General features: G+C 43.7%; 1 protein-coding gene and 1 long non-coding RNA gene across 3 annotated transcripts in view; both read left to right on the forward strand.

Moving 5' to 3' along the window:
- LOC124606116 (protein gooseberry-neuro-like) overlaps positions 1-7,924 on the forward strand; it is a gene marked incomplete at its 3' end in the record, with an annotated part of 141,136 nt that extends 133,212 nt beyond the window's left edge. Inside the window, exon 6 of the mRNA XM_047138080.1 lies at positions 7,860-7,924. Coding sequence (XP_046994036.1) covers positions 7,860-7,924 — 65 coding nt within the window. The remainder of the gene's footprint in view (positions 1-7,859) is intronic.
- A 2-nt stretch (positions 7,925-7,926) lies between these two features.
- LOC124607071 overlaps positions 7,927-22,003 on the forward strand; it is a 54,979-nt gene continuing 40,902 nt past the window's right edge. Inside the window, exon 1 of one of the 2 annotated variants that reach the window (XR_006978767.1) lies at positions 7,927-8,008. This is a non-coding gene — a long non-coding RNA (uncharacterized LOC124607071). Of the gene's footprint in view, positions 8,009-8,042; positions 8,132-22,003 lie in introns of those variants that run through there. The other variant, XR_006978766.1, reaches the window with a different exon arrangement.

Here is a 22,003-nt window from a genome sequence, read left to right on the forward strand (position 1 = left end):
ATATAATTTATTAGTGAAACATGTGCCAAAGAAGCGTTCTTTTCAGTGTCGTTTGAAAAGCATACTGATGCTTCCCTGCCTGTGTCGTCTTCAGGATGTTATCAATACTAAGTAAAAGGAGTTTGGGATTTTTCTTCTATGGATTGCGCTGGATTCATAACGTAGGAGGAAATCGGTTTAACTTGGAAGATTTCTATGGCTTCTGTAACCCACTCTATGTGACTACTGCGATAGTAGTTTTGTCAAGGAAATCCCTTCCATCTACCGAGATTTAGAAATATGTAGAGGGAAAAAAAGGACAGTCGGTATTCCAGCTGTCATTATCTCGCTGTGGATATCACGAATTAGCGAAACAGGTAACATCAGTTCTAGTAAGCAATTTTTCTTATCCAACCGAAGACTGCGTCAGGCTGTTCCAATGCACATTCATTTGTAGCCATTACGTTCTATCTTTTGCTTGAGCCTTATTCTAAATTCGGCTTCCCGCTGTTGCTTTACATTGCTTGATTCAAATGCTGATGTGGTTCCTTAAATGTGCCCAGAGTCAATTTCCGTCCCTACACTCGTCGCACCTAAACGGATGTCACGTCCGTTCGTGATCTTGGCTTTGATGTGATATTCAATTGATCCTGTCCCGGAAACATATATGACAATCCAAAAAGAAGATAAAATAATCTCTCCTGCTTGTATCCAATGTTCAGAACACTCGGGAGATATTCACGCTGCAACATTAGCTCAGATCACACGCAGAGATGTGAGAGCTTTGGTTGCCTGCCCCACCAGTCGGCACGGGAGAAAGGAGCCCCAGCTCGCAAATTAATTCCGTCTAATTACGGGCAGCGGGCACTGCAAGCCCGAGAAAGCGCGCCTTTTCCGCGTCTCTAGGCTGCTCTTTCTTCTCAGCTCAGCGGCGACAAACAGTCTCCTGTGAATAACGAGGAATCGCAAGAGAAGTCGTACTCGAAGAATAAAAAAGTGTAAATCAATCATATTGGTTGTCATCATCTTGCACGATATTATGAACATGACAAAAGAAGCCGCCGCTGGGTTTTCCTATTGTTCACGTCTATTAAAAGAGTCCGCCGAACCGAGACAGAACCGGAAATGTTGCAGCTGTGTCAGGCCAATCAGATGACGTCTTTAGCCTCCTGGTCGCCACGAACGAGTGCTGGCGCAAAAAGTGACCCCAGGCAAAGGAGCAACGCAAGAGGTGGAAACACCGTAGTCGAACAAGAAGACTTAACTATGAGTGGACAAGGAGGTGTTAAATGTATTTTTAATTTGTGTGTGTGGGGGGGGGGGGGGGAGGGGTGGGAGAGGGAGGGAAGAGGCTGAAGGAACTGATGTGGTGTGGTGGTGGTAACATATTATGAACATAAGAGGCACACCGACACAGAATCTTACTGTATATGTGCTGACTGAGGCGACGAATGAAAATTCGTACCAAGGTCGGGATTCGATGCTGGGTCTCCTGGTCAGTAGACAGATACGTTAACCACTACGTCACCCTGTCACAGTGGCTTTATGCAAGTGCACGCACTACCCTAACATGCCTCCCTCCTCAGTCCGAATGCCACACACGTCTCATACCACCTGGTATTCAAGCTAAACTCAAAAGACGTTGCAGAGGCTCTCATCTGTATTGGAAGAAAGTCTCAGCATCTAACAACCCGGAGGATCCTACGTGAAACCCAGGCACAGGTGCTTTAATTAAATGAAATTATCTGACTCCAGATATCTTTTCAAGTCTCAAAAGTCTGTGATTCATACAAAAAAAATGTTTCGAATCGCTCTGAGCACTATGGTACTTAACTTCTGAGGTCATCAGTCCCCTAGAACTCAGAACTACTTAAACCTAACTAACCTAAGGACATCACACGTATCCATGCCCGAGGCAGGATTCAACCTGCGACCGTAGCGGTCGCGCGGTTCCAGACTGTAGCGCCTAGAACCGCTCGGCCAACCCGGGTGGCTGTGATACATACAACGTCAACATTAATAAAACCGGCAAAATTCAGAGGCTGATTCCTGACTGGAATTGGAGGATAAAACGTCTTATGAACATGTGTCGGGAAATGCTTTGTTACTACGGTAGACGGCGCTGGCCAATGGTAGTTCCTCTGACCACGTACCGTGTGCTCCTCGGGTGTTGCAGGCTGTGTGAGTGACGCAGCGTACTGTAAGCAGCAGAGTGGTCGGGTATTCATGTCGGGAACAAGCCGAGATGATATTTGTGTAATGCCAAGCAGATGGAAATGGTCAGGAGGCAGCACAGTTACATCAAAACAAGTACCCTTTGAGACCACAGCACACAACATTTCAAGCCCTTTTTGGGCATTTGTGTAATCATGTGTCCTTTCATGCAGCCGAACGTGCAAGGAGGCGGTGGACTGTGCATACACCAGATTTGGAGGACTGGGTTCTACAGGATATTGAGACGAACCCTAGTGCAATCTACAGACAAGTGGCTCGCCATCATAGTGTAAGCCAAAGTACGGTTATGTATATCCTGCATGACAACCGCTGCTACCCCTATTACCTGCAACGAGTACAAAGATTATCAGCAGCGGGTTTCCCTCTACGGGAAGGGTTTTGTCGATGGTTTCTGCACCAGACCATCAAAATTACGGGATTTCTGTCACCAGTGCTCATTACCGACGAAGCAACCGTTACCAGAACTGGAACGACGCCTGTGACGCTGTTTAGAGAGAGACAGGAACGTGCGAAAGAGAGAGGCAGTTTATGATGCAACGTGTAAAATCGTCCATTGCATCACATGGAGGCCACTTTCATCATCTCTTGTGACGTGGATGCGATACAGCGCTGTACTGTATTCTGGGATGATTTTTTGTCGTTGCACCGACACCGTCCATTTCTGGACACATGTTCATAGGTCCCTTTCTCCCCCATTTACAGTTGGGAATCCGTCCCTGCAATTTGTCGGTGTTATTAATGGTCACTCCACATATGCAGGCAAGCGTACTAGGGTAGTCGATACAGTTGTGCAAACCCACTGTGCCATGGTGACGTAGTTGTTGGCTCGTCCGCCTAATTAGCAGGAGACCAGAGTTCGAATCCCAGCCTTGATACGAAGTTTCATTCGTCGCTTCAGTCTGCATGTATAGATTTTGGAAATGGAAATGAAGTCCCGTGCTTCTTGACAGAGCGTAGGGGAACGATGCGGGAGACCCGCACCGCCTTACTAGGCAAGGTCCTAGTGGAGGTTGTTTGCCGTTGCCTTGATGATGATGATGAAGACGACACAACAACGCCCAGGTGAAAATCCATGACCCCGACGGGAATCGAACCCGGGACCCCGTGCTGGGGAAGTGAGAACGCTACCGCGAGACCACGAGCTATTATAGATGTTTGAAGCTTTAAAAGGTCTCTGAAATCATGTAGTTTCATTTGATACAGTATCTCACTACCGAAATGAGGGACGAAGGGGATTTTCAAGACGACGCACTGCAGGAAAATGGCCAAGCGGACGCTGCTGGGTCAGGATAACGTCACAGTTCATTCTGCATGGAGCACAGTCAGGCATGCCGCTTTACTAGGCTATAAAATTTTGTCTCAGTTCCCTTATTCTGCTGACAAGCCAGCTGATGACTTCTTCCCCTTTCTCCCAATCAGCTAACTTTTGCACTTCCTCACGGCCCCACCACAGCCGACATAGTTTCATTTTCATCGCGTACTGTGAACATGATCACATTCCTACAATGCCTTCATATCGCAGTACCACATCTGTAATCCCAAGAAATAAAATTCGCTTCGTCCTCACTTTCCTTTATTAAAGGCTACCGGTTTCGTAGGATTAATCTCCGACCTTCAAGCATTTCAGCTCGTAAAATTACAGCCACACGGCATAGGATAGGGTAACAGCCTGCAGTTTTATGGATCGTGGTAGCCAGAAGAGCATTATGAAGCCATGTACATTAACTGTATAATGTCAGTAGCTTCGTTGTCGGGAGAGGTTGGAGTTACAGTTTTTGAAGGCAATATGTCTGGTTATGATCTAGTATAGCTCTTCCTCGTGCCATGTTCCATGTAACTGGAAGCTAATAACTTACCCTACAATAAGTGGCTTCAATTGTGCAGTGTCAGTTAGCTGAAAATTGAAGAACCATTTTCCGAAACTGGTAGCCTTTAATGAGAGAAAGTGTGGCAGATTAATAACTGCTACGGAAGGGTCAGGAATGGATGAACTGCATAATCATCTCTATGTATTTTCAATTGTGTTAGAGAACCATCGGTAATTTCTGCTTTTTTTCTATTGCCACAATGTCTAGTCCGAAAACCAAAATTATTATCTCACGTGCTGAGATTAAGAATGAATTTGCCTCAGACTAGTATTAAATGGATCTTTAATTTTGTTTTAACATGATCGGTTTTGAGGCATCTAGCCTCTTCTTGTGATGTACCTGGTACATATGCGTCAAATGGACGTGTGGCAAGAAGGCAATTGGTTTTTTTTTAAACCTCCGATAGACCGCGAAATTAAAACCACAGTGGAAAGTCCAGTGAAACTTTGCGCAGATATGTTGTGCGGTGTCTCTAGTATCCCCGTTTATCTCATCACGTAAAGTTACGTAGAACAATAGTATCTCCCGCGAAGTGTGAAGTCCTGCTGAGGGGTTTCACCTGATTTCATGCAGTCCACATAACGTAACTGTTATGCGTTTCCTTCTTCATGACAGTTCTCGGCGGCACACTGCAGGTGCAGCGAACGCGCTCCTGCAACGCTTTCGAAGGGAAGTGTTTGCTCACTCACCATACAGCCAGAATATGGCTCCCTCGGATTTTCATCTCTTCGTTCACATGAACCTCTGGCCATTAGGACAGCATTTTAGCACAGACAGTTGCAGATCAGTAACGAGCACTGGCAGAAAGCACGGGCGGCTGCCTGCTGTGACGAGAGTTTTAAAAAGTTGGTACCACGCTACAAAAATTGTCTTAAGTCGTAGCACCGAATATATTGAGAAGTAGCTGGGACGTGTAGCTGAATGATCCAAATAAAAATCTTTTATCTTCTCTGTGGTTTCCATTTCGTACCCGATCGGAGGTTGAAAAAAGCCCTCTTATTTGATTTTACGACAATGTCTTGCTGTTGTCAAGTGTTGTGCAGTAACGTTCTCTGTGAAACCAGGGGCCCGGCCTACAGCGTCACTCGCGAAGTGACACCCTCAGTGGTCGGCTGCAGTGGATGAAATATGAATTTAAAATGTTATCGGAAAAGGTTTACCTGCAGCATTTGGAAATGAGTAAAAAATTTAATCACCCAGAAATGCAATACCTACTTAACTATTCAGAGGACATTACACTGGGGGCCGCACGAGAAACCGGCTCCGAGTACTAGGTTGCTCATTGTCTCCCGCCAGTTGTCATGCGTTGTTTCAAAGCTATTGCGACTTCGTTTTGTACTGTCAGTACTAAAACCGTTGCGACTTCGTTAAGACCTGTGAAGTAAATATTTCAGCGAGACGTATCTTCCTCAAGAAAGAATCGCAGCAGTGGAGGCGTATGTGCCTATCGGTTCACTTAAAGAAACGCGGGGCATTTTTGCAAAGGAGTTTTCTGGCGTTTCCACACCAACCAAGAACAGTAGACAGGATTTGGTGACATAATGGCATCCTACGGGATGAGTTACAAACAAAATAAAGAATCGAGCCCCGCTCCTTCACCCACATGCTGCCATCGCGGATATTCGAGCACGAATGGTCCAGAGTCCAAAGAAGTCGACACGTAAATTGTCGCAACAAGTGAACGTTTCGCGTTGGTCTTGTTAACGTTTTTACACCTTATAGGGATGAAGCTCTACAAAATGGGATACGTCTAAAAACTGAAGGAAAAAAAGCCAGAAAGTCGGATCGTGGATCCCATACGTTTTGAAACTACAGCCGCGCGGAGTGGCCGCGTGGTTAGAGGCGCCATGTCACGGATTGTGCGGCCCTTCCCGCCGAAGGTTCCAGTTCTCCCTCGGGCATGGGTGTGTCTGTTGTCCTTAGCGTAAGTTAGGTTTAGTTAGTTTAAGTAGTGTGTAAGTCTAGGGACCGATGACCTCAGCAGTTTGGTCCCTTAAGAATTCACACACATTTGATCATTTTTTGAAGCAACAGTAAACACTGCTATGTATATGTGAATCTTTGAAAAATTCAAAGATCCACAGAAGAAAGGACTGTCAGCAAAGGACTTTGGCCGGCGCGTTCGCCGGACCTAACCACTTGTGAGTTTTGTCTGTGGGGCAGTCTAAAGGGAAAACTATACGCAAAGAACCCAATAACATTAAAAGACATGAAGGACAATATTCATAATGAAATTTTGAGAATTGATACGGCGGAGCTACGCAAAGTGATATAGCATATTATGGCTGGGCAGAAGTGCACTGAAGCACAAGGTGGTTATTTTCAGCACCTAATGTAATGTAAAAGACAAGATCAATTAAGTAAACGCAGACCTTTGGATTAGCTTATTTCTTTATTATCTAATTATTACAAGTTTATCTGACAGTTGTATTTGCTCATGGCGAGCAACAAATGGTGCATAACTGGCAGGTCCACCGTGTAGAAAACATGCATGGAAAATGAATAAGAAACACAATACAAAATGAAAATGTTTGATTTTAAGTTGGTATGAGTAAAAGCTAAGAAAAGAAAAAAAATACAGCCATTGAGGGTGTCATTTTATTAGTTACGCAATGGGTCTATGATTTGACAGTGTATGCCACTGCAGGACAGTCCACGATAGCAAGACAGCGTCCTAAGATAAATATACCACTCATCGATCTGAGTTATACGTTTCACGTACATCCGAAGATAAGGCAAGAAATCCGGAAAATCATTTAATTGCAGTCTGAGACAAATGCATTCTTATATTCAATTTATCGTGTGATCTGGGTGATCAAATCATTTGTTCGAACTGTCCAGAACGTTCTTCAAACCAATCGCGAACAATTGTGGTCTGATGACATGGCGCAGCGTCATCCATAGAAATACCATCGCTGATTGGGAACATGAAGCCCATGAATGGCTGCAGATGGTCTCCAAGTAGCCGAACATAAGCATTTCCAGCCAGTGACCGCTTTAATTGGACCAGAGGGCCAAATCCATTCAATGTAAACACAGCCAACTTCATAATGGAGTCACCACTAGCTTCAACAGCGCCTTGTTGGCAACTTGAGTCCATGGCTTGGTGCGGTCTGCGCTACACTCGAACCCTACCATCAACTCTTACCAGCTAAATCGGAACTCATCTGACAAAGCCACGGTTCTTCAGTCGTCTGTGGTCGTGAGCCCACGAGAGGCGCTGCAGACAACGTCGTGCCCCCCTAGACCACACCAAATCCGAAAGAAACGGCTGATTTGCAGAATTTGTCTGGGCTGTAGGAAGTGTACGATGTTTAAATTTCCACCCTGTAATGTAGAATAGCTGCAGTGTGCCCATTGTTCCGATAATTATACAAATAGTCTCTAGGCCAAGGGCTATCCAAAAAAACTAGACCCCTTATCTCTGTGATCAACAGAACCAGAGATATGACCCCAAAAAGTAGCATTTTAGCGCACAGCTTTCTGCAACATGTGTGGCTGAAATTTGGTATTCTCGGCACACTCTGGACACTGTGGATCTCGGAATATCGAATTCTCTACCGATTTCCGAAAGGGCATGTCCCATGCTTTCGGTTCCGACTATTATTCCGCGTTCGATATCTGTTAACTTCCGTTGTGTAGCCATAAAGACGTCGGAAACCTTTTTTACCTTGTGTATGTGATACTACCGCCAGTTGTGCATGTGCGTATCGCTATCGCACGACTTCTCAGTGTGTGCACACCTTTGGCTGAGTAGGGCGCGTTCGTGTGTTGCAGTGTCGGAGCACCACGGCGCGGCGGCGCTGTACTCGCCGCACCACCACGGCCACCACGCGCACGCGCACGCTCACGCGCATGCGCACGCGCACGGCCACCACGCTGCCATGCTGCCGGCCATGGGCGCCGCCGCCGGCGGATACTCGCAGGTCAGCGCCGCCACCGCCGCCGCCGCCGCCGCCGCTCTGCTTTCCGTTCCCACAGCCGACGCCTCCGCCGCAGCCGCTGCCGCTGCCGCGCTGTCTGACGACTCCACCCTGCCGCGCGCCGAGGTTCGTATCTCGCGGGATACACTCCACTCTGGCAGTTCCTCTTGTCGTAGCTCTACTCCAAGCATCACACGCCTGACTGATCCCTTAACAACTGTTCCCTGCAAAAGTCTTCATCCCAAGTACGAAATCAATAAATTTCTTTGAGATATAAAAACTTCATTTGATGGAATTACATTTTCCTGGAGACATCTGAGTGTCAGCTTCATCTTCGATAAGTACACAAACTGAAGCAATGAATTAAAATTTGTGCTAAGGCCGGGAATTGAACCCAGGTCACCTGCATACTACGCAGATGTGCTAACCACCATATCACCGGGGCAGTGTAACCCACACAGCTGCAGTGACAATCGTAGTCGAATGCCCTTCCTAATTAAATACTGACAATCTAAGAAGGGGAAAATGGGCTGAAGACGTGAATTAAGGGTTGTGTAAGGGATGATGCTCTAAGAAGGAGGAAATGGGCTGAAGACGTGAATTAAAGGTTGTGTAAGGGAGAGCATTTGACTAGTGTAGTCCGTGCAGCCGTGTGAGGCACAACGCCACGGCAGTTCCGTAATTAGCACATCTGCTTCCTAAGCTTACACTTGGGTTCAAGTCCCAGCCTTGGTCCAAATTTTAATTCGTTAGCCCAGTTTCGATCCTTGTCGAACATCATAACGGGTTTATGAGGGGTGTTCAGTAAGTAATGCAACACTTTTTTCTCGACCAATTTTGGTCGAAAAAGTACGGATTTTTTTTTTTTTTTTTTGACATTGTGGAATATTCCTGTTTCAATCTCTATAGTTTCATCAAGATCCGATAGGTGGCGCCGCTAAAAGTAGCTTTCAAAATGGCGGCCGGCCGAAGTGGCCGTGCGGTTAAAGGCGCTGCAGTCTGGAACCGCAAGACCGCTACGGTCGCAGGTTCGAATCCTGCCTCGGGCATGGATGTTTGTGATGTCCTTAGGTTAGTTAGGTTTAACTAGTTCTAAGTTCTAGGGGACTAATGACCTCAGCAGTTGAGTACCATAGTGCTCAGAGCCATTTTTTTTTCAAAATGGCGTCTGTAACGGAGGTGCGTTCCAAGCAGAGAGCTATTATTGAGTTTCTTTTGATGGAAAACCAGAGAATGACAGATATTCATATGTCTTGCAGAAAGTCTATGGAGAGCTAGCAGTGAACAAGAGCACGGTGAGTCGTTGAGCGAGGCGTCTGTCACCATCGCAGTAAGGTTGCGCAAGCTATGAATCCTGTAATTATAGGACGTAGATGATGCAAACGAACTTCTCATTTTCCACGAAAACGCAACGCGTCGCACAAGTCTGCACATCGGAGAAGAGCTCACAAAACTATGTTGGATCGTCTTCTTCCTCCATCTTGCAGCCTGGATCACGCATCTAACGACTTCCGTGTGTTTGATCCAATGAACGATGAACTCCGTGGGAAGCAGTACGTAAATAATGGGGAGGTTATTGATGCGGGCATACAGGCCTTCCCAGAGAGATGGCGTAAGGCTGTCGCATTGAACGGAGATTATGTGAAAAAATAGGGTTTTTTGGGCAAAAGAGAGAGAAGTAATAGGGTGAATTGGTATCCTTAATATAACCATCCTGCTTTCAGAAAACAATGTGTTGCATTACTTACTGAACGCCCCTCTTAGGAAGCATGGCTCATGCGAAACTCAGCTTGCCATTTTCTCACACGATATCCTGCGAACCATGAATGGAGGACAATAGATACATTCCATGTTCCTGGATCTCCGGATAGCGTTTCACTCAGTACCACGCTGCAGACTGTTAGCGAACGTCAGGTTCTCAGATGTGAGTGGCTCGAATGCTTCTTAGGTAGAAGCATCCAGTTCGTTGTTCTGGACGGTAAGTGTTCATCAGGGACGAGGACATCATCAGGAATGTCCCAGGGAAGCGCAATAGTAGTGCTCTTATTCCTTACACACATGAAAGATCTGACGAAGCGACAGTTTGCTGATTAAACTGTAATGTTCTGCAAAGTGTCGTCGTTGAGTGACTGTAGGAGGTTCAGCATAACTTAAACAGCTGTTTGATGAAACGAATGACAGCTTGCTCCAAACACAAAAATGTGGTGTAATGCGTATGAGTAGGAAAAAAAATCCTGTTAAATTGTGGTACAGTATTAGTGGCGTGCTGCTTGACACACTCCCTGGATTAAATATCTAGGCATGACGTTACCAAGCGGCACGAAATGGTATTACCACGATAGATCAGTTGTGGTGAAGGTAAACGGTCGATTTCTTTTTGTAGGGAGAGTTCTAGAAAAATTTAGCTCATATATAAAGGAGAACGCTTGTAGAACACTAGTGGAACGCATTCTTGAGTATTGCTCGAGTGTTTGGAATCTGTGCCATGACGGATTAGAAGAAAACATGGAAGCAAATCAGAGGCATGCTGCTACATTTGTTATCGAGAGGTTCGATCAACACGCGAGGATTACGGAGATGCTTCGTGAACGCAAATGGGAACCCCTGGATGGAAGACGACGTTCTTTTCGCGAAACTCTACTGAGAAAATTCAGAGAACAGGCATTAGCAGCTGACAGCTAACTGTCGCCAACGTACATTCTGTTTAAGAACGGCGAACTCAAGATAAGAGTGATTAGGGGTAGCACAGAGGCGTATAGACAGTCTTTCCCGCGTTCATTTTGCGGGTGGCACAGGAAAGCGAATGACTAGTATTGGCGGTTTGCAGAGTATGTATGTATAAGGGACAGCCAAATGGAGACGAGGAAGATGGAAAAAAGTAAGTAAACTGTTTATTATTGGAAAAGCTATCGCCACAACTGTTAATACATTTATCTTTACTCTACTTAGAGACAAGACGGTCAGTGCCTTCATGGAGCAAATTTTACGGTTGCCTGCGGAACCATGACGTGCACATCTTCACCTGAAGCAGATCGACAACCACGAATGCCCTTCTTCATCACGCGGAGAGAGATAGGAACTGTGTGGAGGTTGTGTAACGGCTTCCCGGCGAAACTGCTGCTGCCTAGTCGAAACAACGTTGGCTGCTGGTACATGTGGCCGGGCATTACCCTACATCAGAAGGATGCCACCCGTCGACGTTCCTGGGTGTATGGACTCCATGCCGCTCTTCAGTTTATACATAGCGGCACCGCCTCGCTGTATATTAACTACAGCGCCGTGTTCCAGAAAGTCACTGAGCAGCGGGCCCTTCCAGTCAAAGAAAGATGTCATCACGACTTTCCCGTAGCTGGCGAGCCTGTTGTTTCGACTAGACTGCCGAAATTTCGCTGGTAAGCCCTTACACATCCTCCATTAATTCCCGGTATCTGATATTTTTGGAGCCCTGGCTGTTGATTTACATCGGGCGAAGAGGTGTGCGCCTGGGTACAACCATAGTCCCGTAGGCAACTGCAAACGTTCCCCCGTGGAGGCATTAATCGTCTTGACTCACAGTGGATAATGTACTGATAGTTACGGCGATGACTTGTGAAATAACAAACAATTCATTTATTGTTCCTGATATATATTAACGACATAGGAGAAAATCTGAGTAGCCGTCTTAGATTGTTTGCAGATGATGCTGTCATTTACCGTCTTGTAAAGTCATCAGATGACCAAAACGAATTGCAAAATGATTTGGATAGGATATCTGTATGGTGCGAAAAGTGGCAGTTGACCCTGAATAAAGAAAAGTGTGAAGTTATTGACATGAGTGCTAAAAGAAATCAGCTACATCTCGATTACGCGTTAAGTCACACAAAATTCAACTAAATACTTAGGGATTACAGTTACAAATAACCTAAATTGGAACAATCACATAGATAATATTGTGGGTAGAGCAAACCAAAGACTACGATTCACTGGCAGAACACTTAAAAGGTGCAACAGGTCCACTAAAGAGACTGCTTACGCCACACTTGTCCGCCCTATTCTGGAGTATTGCTGTGCGGTGTGGGATCCGCATCAGGTGGGACTGACGGATGACATCGAAAAAGTACAAAGAAGGGCAGCTCGTTTTGTATTATCGCGAAATAGGGGAGATAGTGTCACAGACATGATACGTGAATTGGAGTGGCAATCATTAAAACAAAGGCGTTTTTCGTTGCGACGGCATCTTCTCATGAAATTTCGATCAACAGTTTTCTCCTTCGATTGCGAAAACATTCTGTTGGCACCCACCTACATAGGGTGAAATGATCATCACGATAAAATAAGAGAAATCAGGACTCGCACAGAAAAATTTAAGTGCTCCTTTTTCCCGCGTGCCGTTCGAGAGTGGAACGGTAGAGAGACAGCTTGAAGGTGGTTCATTGAACCCTCTGCCAGGCACTTTACTTTGAATAGCAAAGGAATCACGTAGATGTAGATAACTGTACTGTTTTTCATCTGTCTCATTTTCATTTGACTGCCCCTTACGGACGTAGACGTAGATATTGAATTCCTCTAAAATCGACGCAACCCATTCCACCAATTGGGCATCTCATATCCTCTCAGTTTTTTGACAGTAAAATTTTTAAATCAAATCCTACTCCAGGTCACGAAATACTCTTTATTTCCATACGCAATTCAACCAATTCCGCCTGTGCTTCCGCTCCAACCCTTCGTAAATCCTTTGTTTCTACCCATGAACAATGCACATTTCCCTTATATTACAACTTTCCTGATTTAAGCCCAAAATCTTTTCACACATCATTCGTCCACAAAATGGGAGCCTCTTGCCCTTGTGCATCCAACACTTCGTACCTCCATGCAACTATTCAACTTCTCTCCCAAGCCTCTTTTCCCAGTGCTGATCTTTCACAGTAAAGTTTCGCCTACCACCTTTGCCGTTCGCACCAGCATCAAACAAGACCGATAGCGATGGCTACTTTTTTAAAGTCGTAGAATTTGAACGTCATCTCAATAAAAATTTTGTCGTTGTAAGTCATCAGCCGGAAGACTAGTTCTGCCCTGTGGTATATCTTGTGCAAGTCTCCTCATATGAGCGTAACAACTCAGCGCCACACCCAGTTTGACCTACTTACTGTATTAAAGCGGCCATCACCCTGCAGTATTTTACCTCCAAGAGTTCGATCCATTACCAAATTAACTATTTCTTGATGCGTCGGGATGTGCCCTATCTACCTATACCTTATTTTAGTCAAGTTGTGCCGCGAAGCTCTTTTCTTCCCAATTCGATTTAGTACCTTCTCATTCATTATTCGAAATATGCATGTAAACCTCAGCTTTCTTCTGTAATATGACTTTTAAAAAGCTACCCTACTGCTGTCTTTAGCGTTCATCAACCACGTTTTATTTCCAAAGAATCTAAAAAAAGAATTTGTTAACATATATTATAAAATTGTTAGAAAGTATTTTCTGAAGGTATTTGTGTGGAGTGCAGCCTTGTGAGGAAGTGAAAACTCGACAATGAGCGATTCAGATAAGAAGAGACTAGAAGCTTTTCAGTTCTGGTGCTACAGAAGAAGGCTGAAGATTATGTGAATGGATAGAGTAACTAATGAGGAGATGCTGAATTGAACTAAGGAAAAAAATACGTCGCAAATTGACTAAACGAAGAGATTAGTCGATAGGATACGGTCTGAGACATCATGGAATAGTCAGTTTAATAATGAAGGGAAGTGTATGTGTGTGTCTGTGGGTAGGTGGGAGGCGCGGGGGTTGTAGATGGAGATCTATTCATGAATACAAAAAACAAGTTCAAATGGCTGTAGGTTGCAGTTGTTATTCAGAGATGAAGGGGATTGCATACGATAGACTAGCATGGAGACCTTCATCAAGGCCACATCATCATCATAACTCTACGCCCCAGGAAAGACATTCAACACTTCAAGTTATATTCTTCCTTAACATATTTGTCTTTTCAGTATTATATTCACTTTACTTGGTCGTCATCAGTTACTTTTCTGCTCAAACAATAAAACTTATCTACTACTTTAGTGTCTCATTACCTATTCTATTTCCCTCACCATCACCTCACTCGATTCTCCCACTTCCTCTCTTATTTATGTTCGTGTTATAAACTTCTTTCAGAACATTATCCGTTTTATTCAACTGTTCTTACATGAACTATGCCGTTTATGGCAGAATCACAATTTCAGTATCAAATCTTGAAGTTTTTGTTCCACCTGCCTCATTTTTAATTCCCTTTTCGTAGCTCTCCTTACTTTCATTTATTTATTGGTGGGTACACAGATTGCTAACTCTTTCATGCCCTCGGATTCTCACAAATCCAGTCCTTTTTTTATATACAAGTTGTAGGTAACTTTTCGCTCTCTCTAATTTCCAATTCGGATGAGCGTATTTCAGTCAATACTGTCAACATCTGCAAATAATAAACATTTGTGGGTTTGCGCTTATTCGGTCTTATCTTCTAAAATAAGTCGTAAGGTCAGTATCGCTATACTTACGCCTATATATTTCATGACCCGGAACTAATCTCCTTGTATAAGATGTTAATATGGTAAGGTTTACAACATACCACAGGGGCGTAGAGGAAGTCAAGACAAACACTTTGATGCAGGTCTCTGCGGTCTATCGAGCAGGCAAATAACCTCAAATTGGCCCAGAAAAACCACCAAACTACAGCACATGCGCGCCTCTCGAGATTTTGAATATTCTTCTGGCTCTGTTATGCCATCGGCATGTTCGCACTATTTCGTTAACATTAATTTTTACTTTCCCATGGGGGTAATGAAAGAAACCAGGCTTCAGTAAACGTATGCAAAAGCTAATTACTTTTACATTTGTATCTGAACTTAACCCTTACAAGAACTGTAGTTTCCCAGAAAGAAGACCAGGCAAACAAAATTATTTAAATTCTGTAGAACTGACAATATTTTGAGGTAAAATTTACACAAACATCGATTTTATGTTGTGTAAGTGCAGGAACAGGGAGATTTAATATCAAGGGTGATTTAGCCAAAAACATCGCGCGGTACGCATGCTCTATAGATTAGGTGGTTGTTCTTTGATAGGCTCCAAGTGTCCTATAGATTTGTTCGTCTCGACATCGCCTGCATCGCTGTGGGACGTTGTAAACATTTCTCGTTTACACCCAGTATAAGGTTCCAGCGACTCCAACACCATCAGAAACAAACACCTCAGCAGTTGAGTACCATAGTGCTCAGAGCCATTTTTTTTTCAAAATGGCGTCTGTAACGGAGGTGCGTTCCAAGCAGAGAGCTATTATTGAGTTTCTTTTGATGGAAAACCAGAGAATGACAGATATTCATATGTCTTGCAGAAAGTCTATGGAGAGCTAGCAGTGAACAAGAGCACGGTGAGTCGTTGAGCGAGGCGTCTGTCACCATCGCAGTAAGGTTGCGCAAGCTATGAATCCTGTAATTATAGGACGTAGATGATGCAAACGAACTTCTCATTTTCCACGAAAACGCAACGCGTCGCACAAGTCTGCACATCGGAGAAGAGCTCACAAAACTATGTTGGATCGTCTTCTTCCTCCATCTTGCAGCCTGGATCACGCATCTAACGACTTCCGTGTGTTTGATCCAATGAACGATGAACTCCGTGGGAAGCAGTACGTAAATAATGGGGAGGTTATTGATGCGGGCATACAGGCCTTCCCAGAGAGATGGCGTAAGGCTGTCGCATTGAACGGAGATTATGTGAAAAAATAGGGTTTTTTGGGCAAAAGAGAGAGAAGTAATAGGGTGAATTGGTATCCTTAATATAACCATCCTGCTTTCAGAAAACAATGTGTTGCATTACTTACTGAACGCCCCTCTTAGGAAGCATGGCTCATGCGAAACTCAGCTTGCCATTTTCTCACACGATATCCTGCGAACCATGAATGGAGGACAATAGATACATTCCATGTTCCTGGATCTCCGGATAGCGTTTCACTCAGTACCACGCTGCAGACTGTTAGCGAACGTCAGGTTCTCAGATGTGAGTGGCTCGAATGCTTCTTAGGTAGAAGCATCCAGTTCGTTGTTCTGGACGGTAAGTGTTCATCAGGGACGAGGACATCATCAGGAATGTCCCAGGGAAGCGCAATAGTAGTGCTCTTATTCCTTACACACATGAAAGATCTGACGAAGCGACAGTTTGCTGATTAAACTGTAATGTTCTGCAAAGTGTCGTCGTTGAGTGACTGTAGGAGGTTCAGCATAACTTAAACAGCTGTTTGATGAAACGAATGACAGCTTGCTCCAAACACAAAAATGTGGTGTAATGCGTATGAGTAGGAAAAAAAATCCTGTTAAATTGTGGTACAGTATTAGTGGCGTGCTGCTTGACACACTCCCTGGATTAAATATCTAGGCATGACGTTACCAAGCGGCACGAAATGGTATTACCACGATAGATCAGTTGTGGTGAAGGTAAACGGTCGATTTCTTTTTGTAGGGAGAGTTCTAGAAAAATTTAGCTCATATATAAAGGAGAACGCTTGTAGAACACTAGTGGAACGCATTCTTGAGTATTGCTCGAGTGTTTGGAATCTGTGCCATGACGGATTAGAAGAAAACATGGAAGCAAATCAGAGGCATGCTGCTACATTTGTTATCGAGAGGTTCGATCAACACGCGAGGATTACGGAGATGCTTCGTGAACGCAAATGGGAACCCCTGGATGGAAGACGACGTTCTTTTCGCGAAACTCTACTGAGAAAATTCAGAGAACAGGCATTAGCAGCTGACAGCTAACTGTCGCCAACGTACATTCTGTTTAAGAACGGCGAACTCAAGATAAGAGTGATTAGGGGTAGCACAGAGGCGTATAGACAGTCTTTCCCGCGTTCATTTTGCGGGTGGCACAGGAAAGCGAATGACTAGTATTGGCGGTTTGCAGAGTATGTATGTATAAGGGACAGCCAAATGGAGACGAGGAAGATGGAAAAAAGTAAGTAAACTGTTTATTATTGGAAAAGCTATCGCCACAACTGTTAATACATTTATCTTTACTCTACTTAGAGACAAGACGGTCAGTGCCTTCATGGAGCAAATTTTACGGTTGCCTGCGGAACCATGACGTGCACATCTTCACCTGAAGCAGATCGACAACCACGAATGCCCTTCTTCATCACGCGGAGAGAGATAGGAACTGTGTGGAGGTTGTGTAACGGCTTCCCGGCGAAACTGCTGCTGCCTAGTCGAAACAACGTTGGCTGCTGGTACATGTGGCCGGGCATTACCCTACATCAGAAGGATGCCACCCGTCGACGTTCCTGGGTGTATGGACTCCATGCCGCTCTTCAGTTTATACATAGCGGCACCGCCTCGCTGTATATTAACTACAGCGCCGTGTTCCAGAAAGTCACTGAGCAGCGGGCCCTTCCAGTCAAAGAAAGATGTCATCACGACTTTCCCGTAGCTGGCGAGCCTGTTGTTTCGACTAGACTGCCGAAATTTCGCTGGTAAGCCCTTACACATCCTCCATTAATTCCCGGTATCTGATATTTTTGGAGCCCTGGCTGTTGATTTACATCGGGCGAAGAGGTGTGCGCCTGGGTACAACCATAGTCCCGTAGGCAACTGCAAACGTTCCCCCGTGGAGGCATTAATCGTCTTGACTCACAGTGGATAATGTACTGATAGTTACGGCGATGACTTGTGAAATAACAAACAATTCATTTATTGTTCCTGATATATATTAACGACATAGGAGAAAATCTGAGTAGCCGTCTTAGATTGTTTGCAGATGATGCTGTCATTTACCGTCTTGTAAAGTCATCAGATGACCAAAACGAATTGCAAAATGATTTGGATAGGATATCTGTATGGTGCGAAAAGTGGCAGTTGACCCTGAATAAAGAAAAGTGTGAAGTTATTGACATGAGTGCTAAAAGAAATCAGCTACATCTCGATTACGCGTTAAGTCACACAAAATTCAACTAAATACTTAGGGATTACAGTTACAAATAACCTAAATTGGAACAATCACATAGATAATATTGTGGGTAGAGCAAACCAAAGACTACGATTCACTGGCAGAACACTTAAAAGGTGCAACAGGTCCACTAAAGAGACTGCTTACGCCACACTTGTCCGCCCTATTCTGGAGTATTGCTGTGCGGTGTGGGATCCGCATCAGGTGGGACTGACGGATGACATCGAAAAAGTACAAAGAAGGGCAGCTCGTTTTGTATTATCGCGAAATAGGGGAGATAGTGTCACAGACATGATACGTGAATTGGAGTGGCAATCATTAAAACAAAGGCGTTTTTCGTTGCGACGGCATCTTCTCATGAAATTTCGATCAACAGTTTTCTCCTTCGATTGCGAAAACATTCTGTTGGCACCCACCTACATAGGGTGAAATGATCATCACGATAAAATAAGAGAAATCAGGACTCGCACAGAAAAATTTAAGTGCTCCTTTTTCCCGCGTGCCGTTCGAGAGTGGAACGGTAGAGAGACAGCTTGAAGGTGGTTCATTGAACCCTCTGCCAGGCACTTTACTTTGAATAGCAAAGGAATCACGTAGATGTAGATAACTGTACTGTTTTTCATCTGTCTCATTTTCATTTGACTGCCCCTTACGGACGTAGACGTAGATATTGAATTCCTCTAAAATCGACGCAACCCATTCCACCAATTGGGCATCTCATATCCTCTCAGTTTTTTGACAGTAAAATTTTTAAATCAAATCCTACTCCAGGTCACGAAATACTCTTTATTTCCATACGCAATTCAACCAATTCCGCCTGTGCTTCCGCTCCAACCCTTCGTAAATCCTTTGTTTCTACCCATGAACAATGCACATTTCCCTTATATTACAACTTTCCTGATTTAAGCCCAAAATCTTTTCACACATCATTCGTCCACAAAATGGGAGCCTCTTGCCCTTGTGCATCCAACACTTCGTACCTCCATGCAACTATTCAACTTCTCTCCCAAGCCTCTTTTCCCAGTGCTGATCTTTCACAGTAAAGTTTCGCCTACCACCTTTGCCGTTCGCACCAGCATCAAACAAGACCGATAGCGATGGCTACTTTTTTAAAGTCGTAGAATTTGAACGTCATCTCAATAAAAATTTTGTCGTTGTAAGTCATCAGCCGGAAGACTAGTTCTGCCCTGTGGTATATCTTGTGCAAGTCTCCTCATATGAGCGTAACAACTCAGCGCCACACCCAGTTTGACCTACTTACTGTATTAAAGCGGCCATCACCCTGCAGTATTTTACCTCCAAGAGTTCGATCCATTACCAAATTAACTATTTCTTGATGCGTCGGGATGTGCCCTATCTACCTATACCTTATTTTAGTCAAGTTGTGCCGCGAAGCTCTTTTCTTCCCAATTCGATTTAGTACCTTCTCATTCATTATTCGAAATATGCATGTAAACCTCAGCTTTCTTCTGTAATATGACTTTTAAAAAGCTACCCTACTGCTGTCTTTAGCGTTCATCAACCACGTTTTATTTCCAAAGAATCTAAAAAAAGAATTTGTTAACATATATTATAAAATTGTTAGAAAGTATTTTCTGAAGGTATTTGTGTGGAGTGCAGCCTTGTGAGGAAGTGAAAACTCGACAATGAGCGATTCAGATAAGAAGAGACTAGAAGCTTTTCAGTTCTGGTGCTACAGAAGAAGGCTGAAGATTATGTGAATGGATAGAGTAACTAATGAGGAGATGCTGAATTGAACTAAGGAAAAAAATACGTCGCAAATTGACTAAACGAAGAGATTAGTCGATAGGATACGGTCTGAGACATCATGGAATAGTCAGTTTAATAATGAAGGGAAGTGTATGTGTGTGTCTGTGGGTAGGTGGGAGGCGCGGGGGTTGTAGATGGAGATCTATTCATGAATACAAAAAACAAGTTCAAATGGCTGTAGGTTGCAGTTGTTATTCAGAGATGAAGGGGATTGCATACGATAGACTAGCATGGAGACCTTCATCAAGGCCACATCATCATCATAACTCTACGCCCCAGGAAAGACATTCAACACTTCAAGTTATATTCTTCCTTAACATATTTGTCTTTTCAGTATTATATTCACTTTACTTGGTCGTCATCAGTTACTTTTCTGCTCAAACAATAAAACTTATCTACTACTTTAGTGTCTCATTACCTATTCTATTTCCCTCACCATCACCTCACTCGATTCTCCCACTTCCTCTCTTATTTATGTTCGTGTTATAAACTTCTTTCAGAACATTATCCGTTTTATTCAACTGTTCTTACATGAACTATGCCGTTTATGGCAGAATCACAATTTCAGTATCAAATCTTGAAGTTTTTGTTCCACCTGCCTCATTTTTAATTCCCTTTTCGTAGCTCTCCTTACTTTCATTTATTTATTGGTGGGTACACAGATTGCTAACTCTTTCATGCCCTCGGATTCTCACAAATCCAGTCCTTTTTTTATATACAAGTTGTAGGTAACTTTTCGCTCTCTCTAATTTCCAATTCGGATGAGCGTATTTCAGTCAATACTGTCAACATCTGCAAATAATAAACATTTGTGGGTTTGCGCTTATTCGGTCTTATCTTCTAAAATAAGTCGTAAGGTCAGTATCGCTATACTTACGCCTATATATTTCATGACCCGGAACTAATCTCCTTGTATAAGATGTTAATATGGTAAGGTTTACAACATACCACAGGGGCGTAGAGGAAGTCAAGACAAACACTTTGATGCAGGTCTCTGCGGTCTATCGAGCAGGCAAATAACCTCAAATTGGCCCAGAAAAACCACCAAACTACAGCACATGCGCGCCTCTCGAGATTTTGAATATTCTTCTGGCTCTGTTATGCCATCGGCATGTTCGCACTATTTCGTTAACATTAATTTTTACTTTCCCATGGGGGTAATGAAAGAAACCAGGCTTCAGTAAACGTATGCAAAAGCTAATTACTTTTACATTTGTATCTGAACTTAACCCTTACAAGAACTGTAGTTTCCCAGAAAGAAGACCAGGCAAACAAAATTATTTAAATTCTGTAGAACTGACAATATTTTGAGGTAAAATTTACACAAACATCGATTTTATGTTGTGTAAGTGCAGGAACAGGGAGATTTAATATCAAGGGTGATTTAGCCAAAAACATCGCGCGGTACGCATGCTCTATAGATTAGGTGGTTGTTCTTTGATAGGCTCCAAGTGTCCTATAGATTTGTTCGTCTCGACATCGCCTGCATCGCTGTGGGACGTTGTAAACATTTCTCGTTTACACCCAGTATAAGGTTCCAGCGACTCCAACACCATCAGAAACAAAAATTAAAAATTAAATTGCTGTTTAGATGAGTGGTGAAACAGCATTCCAAACGTGATTCTTCAGTTTCTCCCGGCGTATTTGTTGCTCGAACAGTCCACGGGTGTATTGCGGTTCATAGTGTCCAACGGGCACTATGAACCGGCAGGATACCCGTGGACTGTTCGAGCAGCATTCCAAACGTTTGATGCCCGATTACTTATCGCTAGGGACAGGAAAAAATTGTCTTAGTTTATGGCCAAATCCGTTGTTATTTTATGCGCATTCGGTGTTATTTTATGCGAAATTCGGTGTTATTTTATGCCAAATTCGGTGTTATTCGGTGTTATTTTATGCCAAATTCGGTGTTATTCGGTGTTATTTTATGCCAAATTCGGTGTTACTTTTGGCAGTCTGATTATTGTTGCAAATAAGTTTATTTTTGACAAATACGGTAAATTTTTTGCCAAATTCTATATATTTTTTGCTAAATTAGGTGTCTTTTTTTGCCACGTATTGCCAAATACAGAGTAATTTTCTGCCGAATTAGATGTTTTGCCAAATTTGGTATTGTTTCTTGCCAAAGTTGGTATTATTTTTGCCAAATTCGAAGTTGCTTAATTCGGTGCTATTTTTTTGCCAGGTTCGGTCTCATTTTTCTTATCATATTCGGAGTTTTTTTCAAATTTCCTGTTGTGTTCTGTCAAATTCGGTCTTTTTTTGCCAAATTCG

This window comes from Schistocerca americana, chromosome 3 (assembly GCF_021461395.2).
Source record: "Schistocerca americana isolate TAMUIC-IGC-003095 chromosome 3, iqSchAmer2.1, whole genome shotgun sequence".
In the NCBI taxonomy this organism is placed as follows: Eukaryota; Metazoa; Arthropoda; class Insecta; order Orthoptera; family Acrididae; genus Schistocerca; species Schistocerca americana.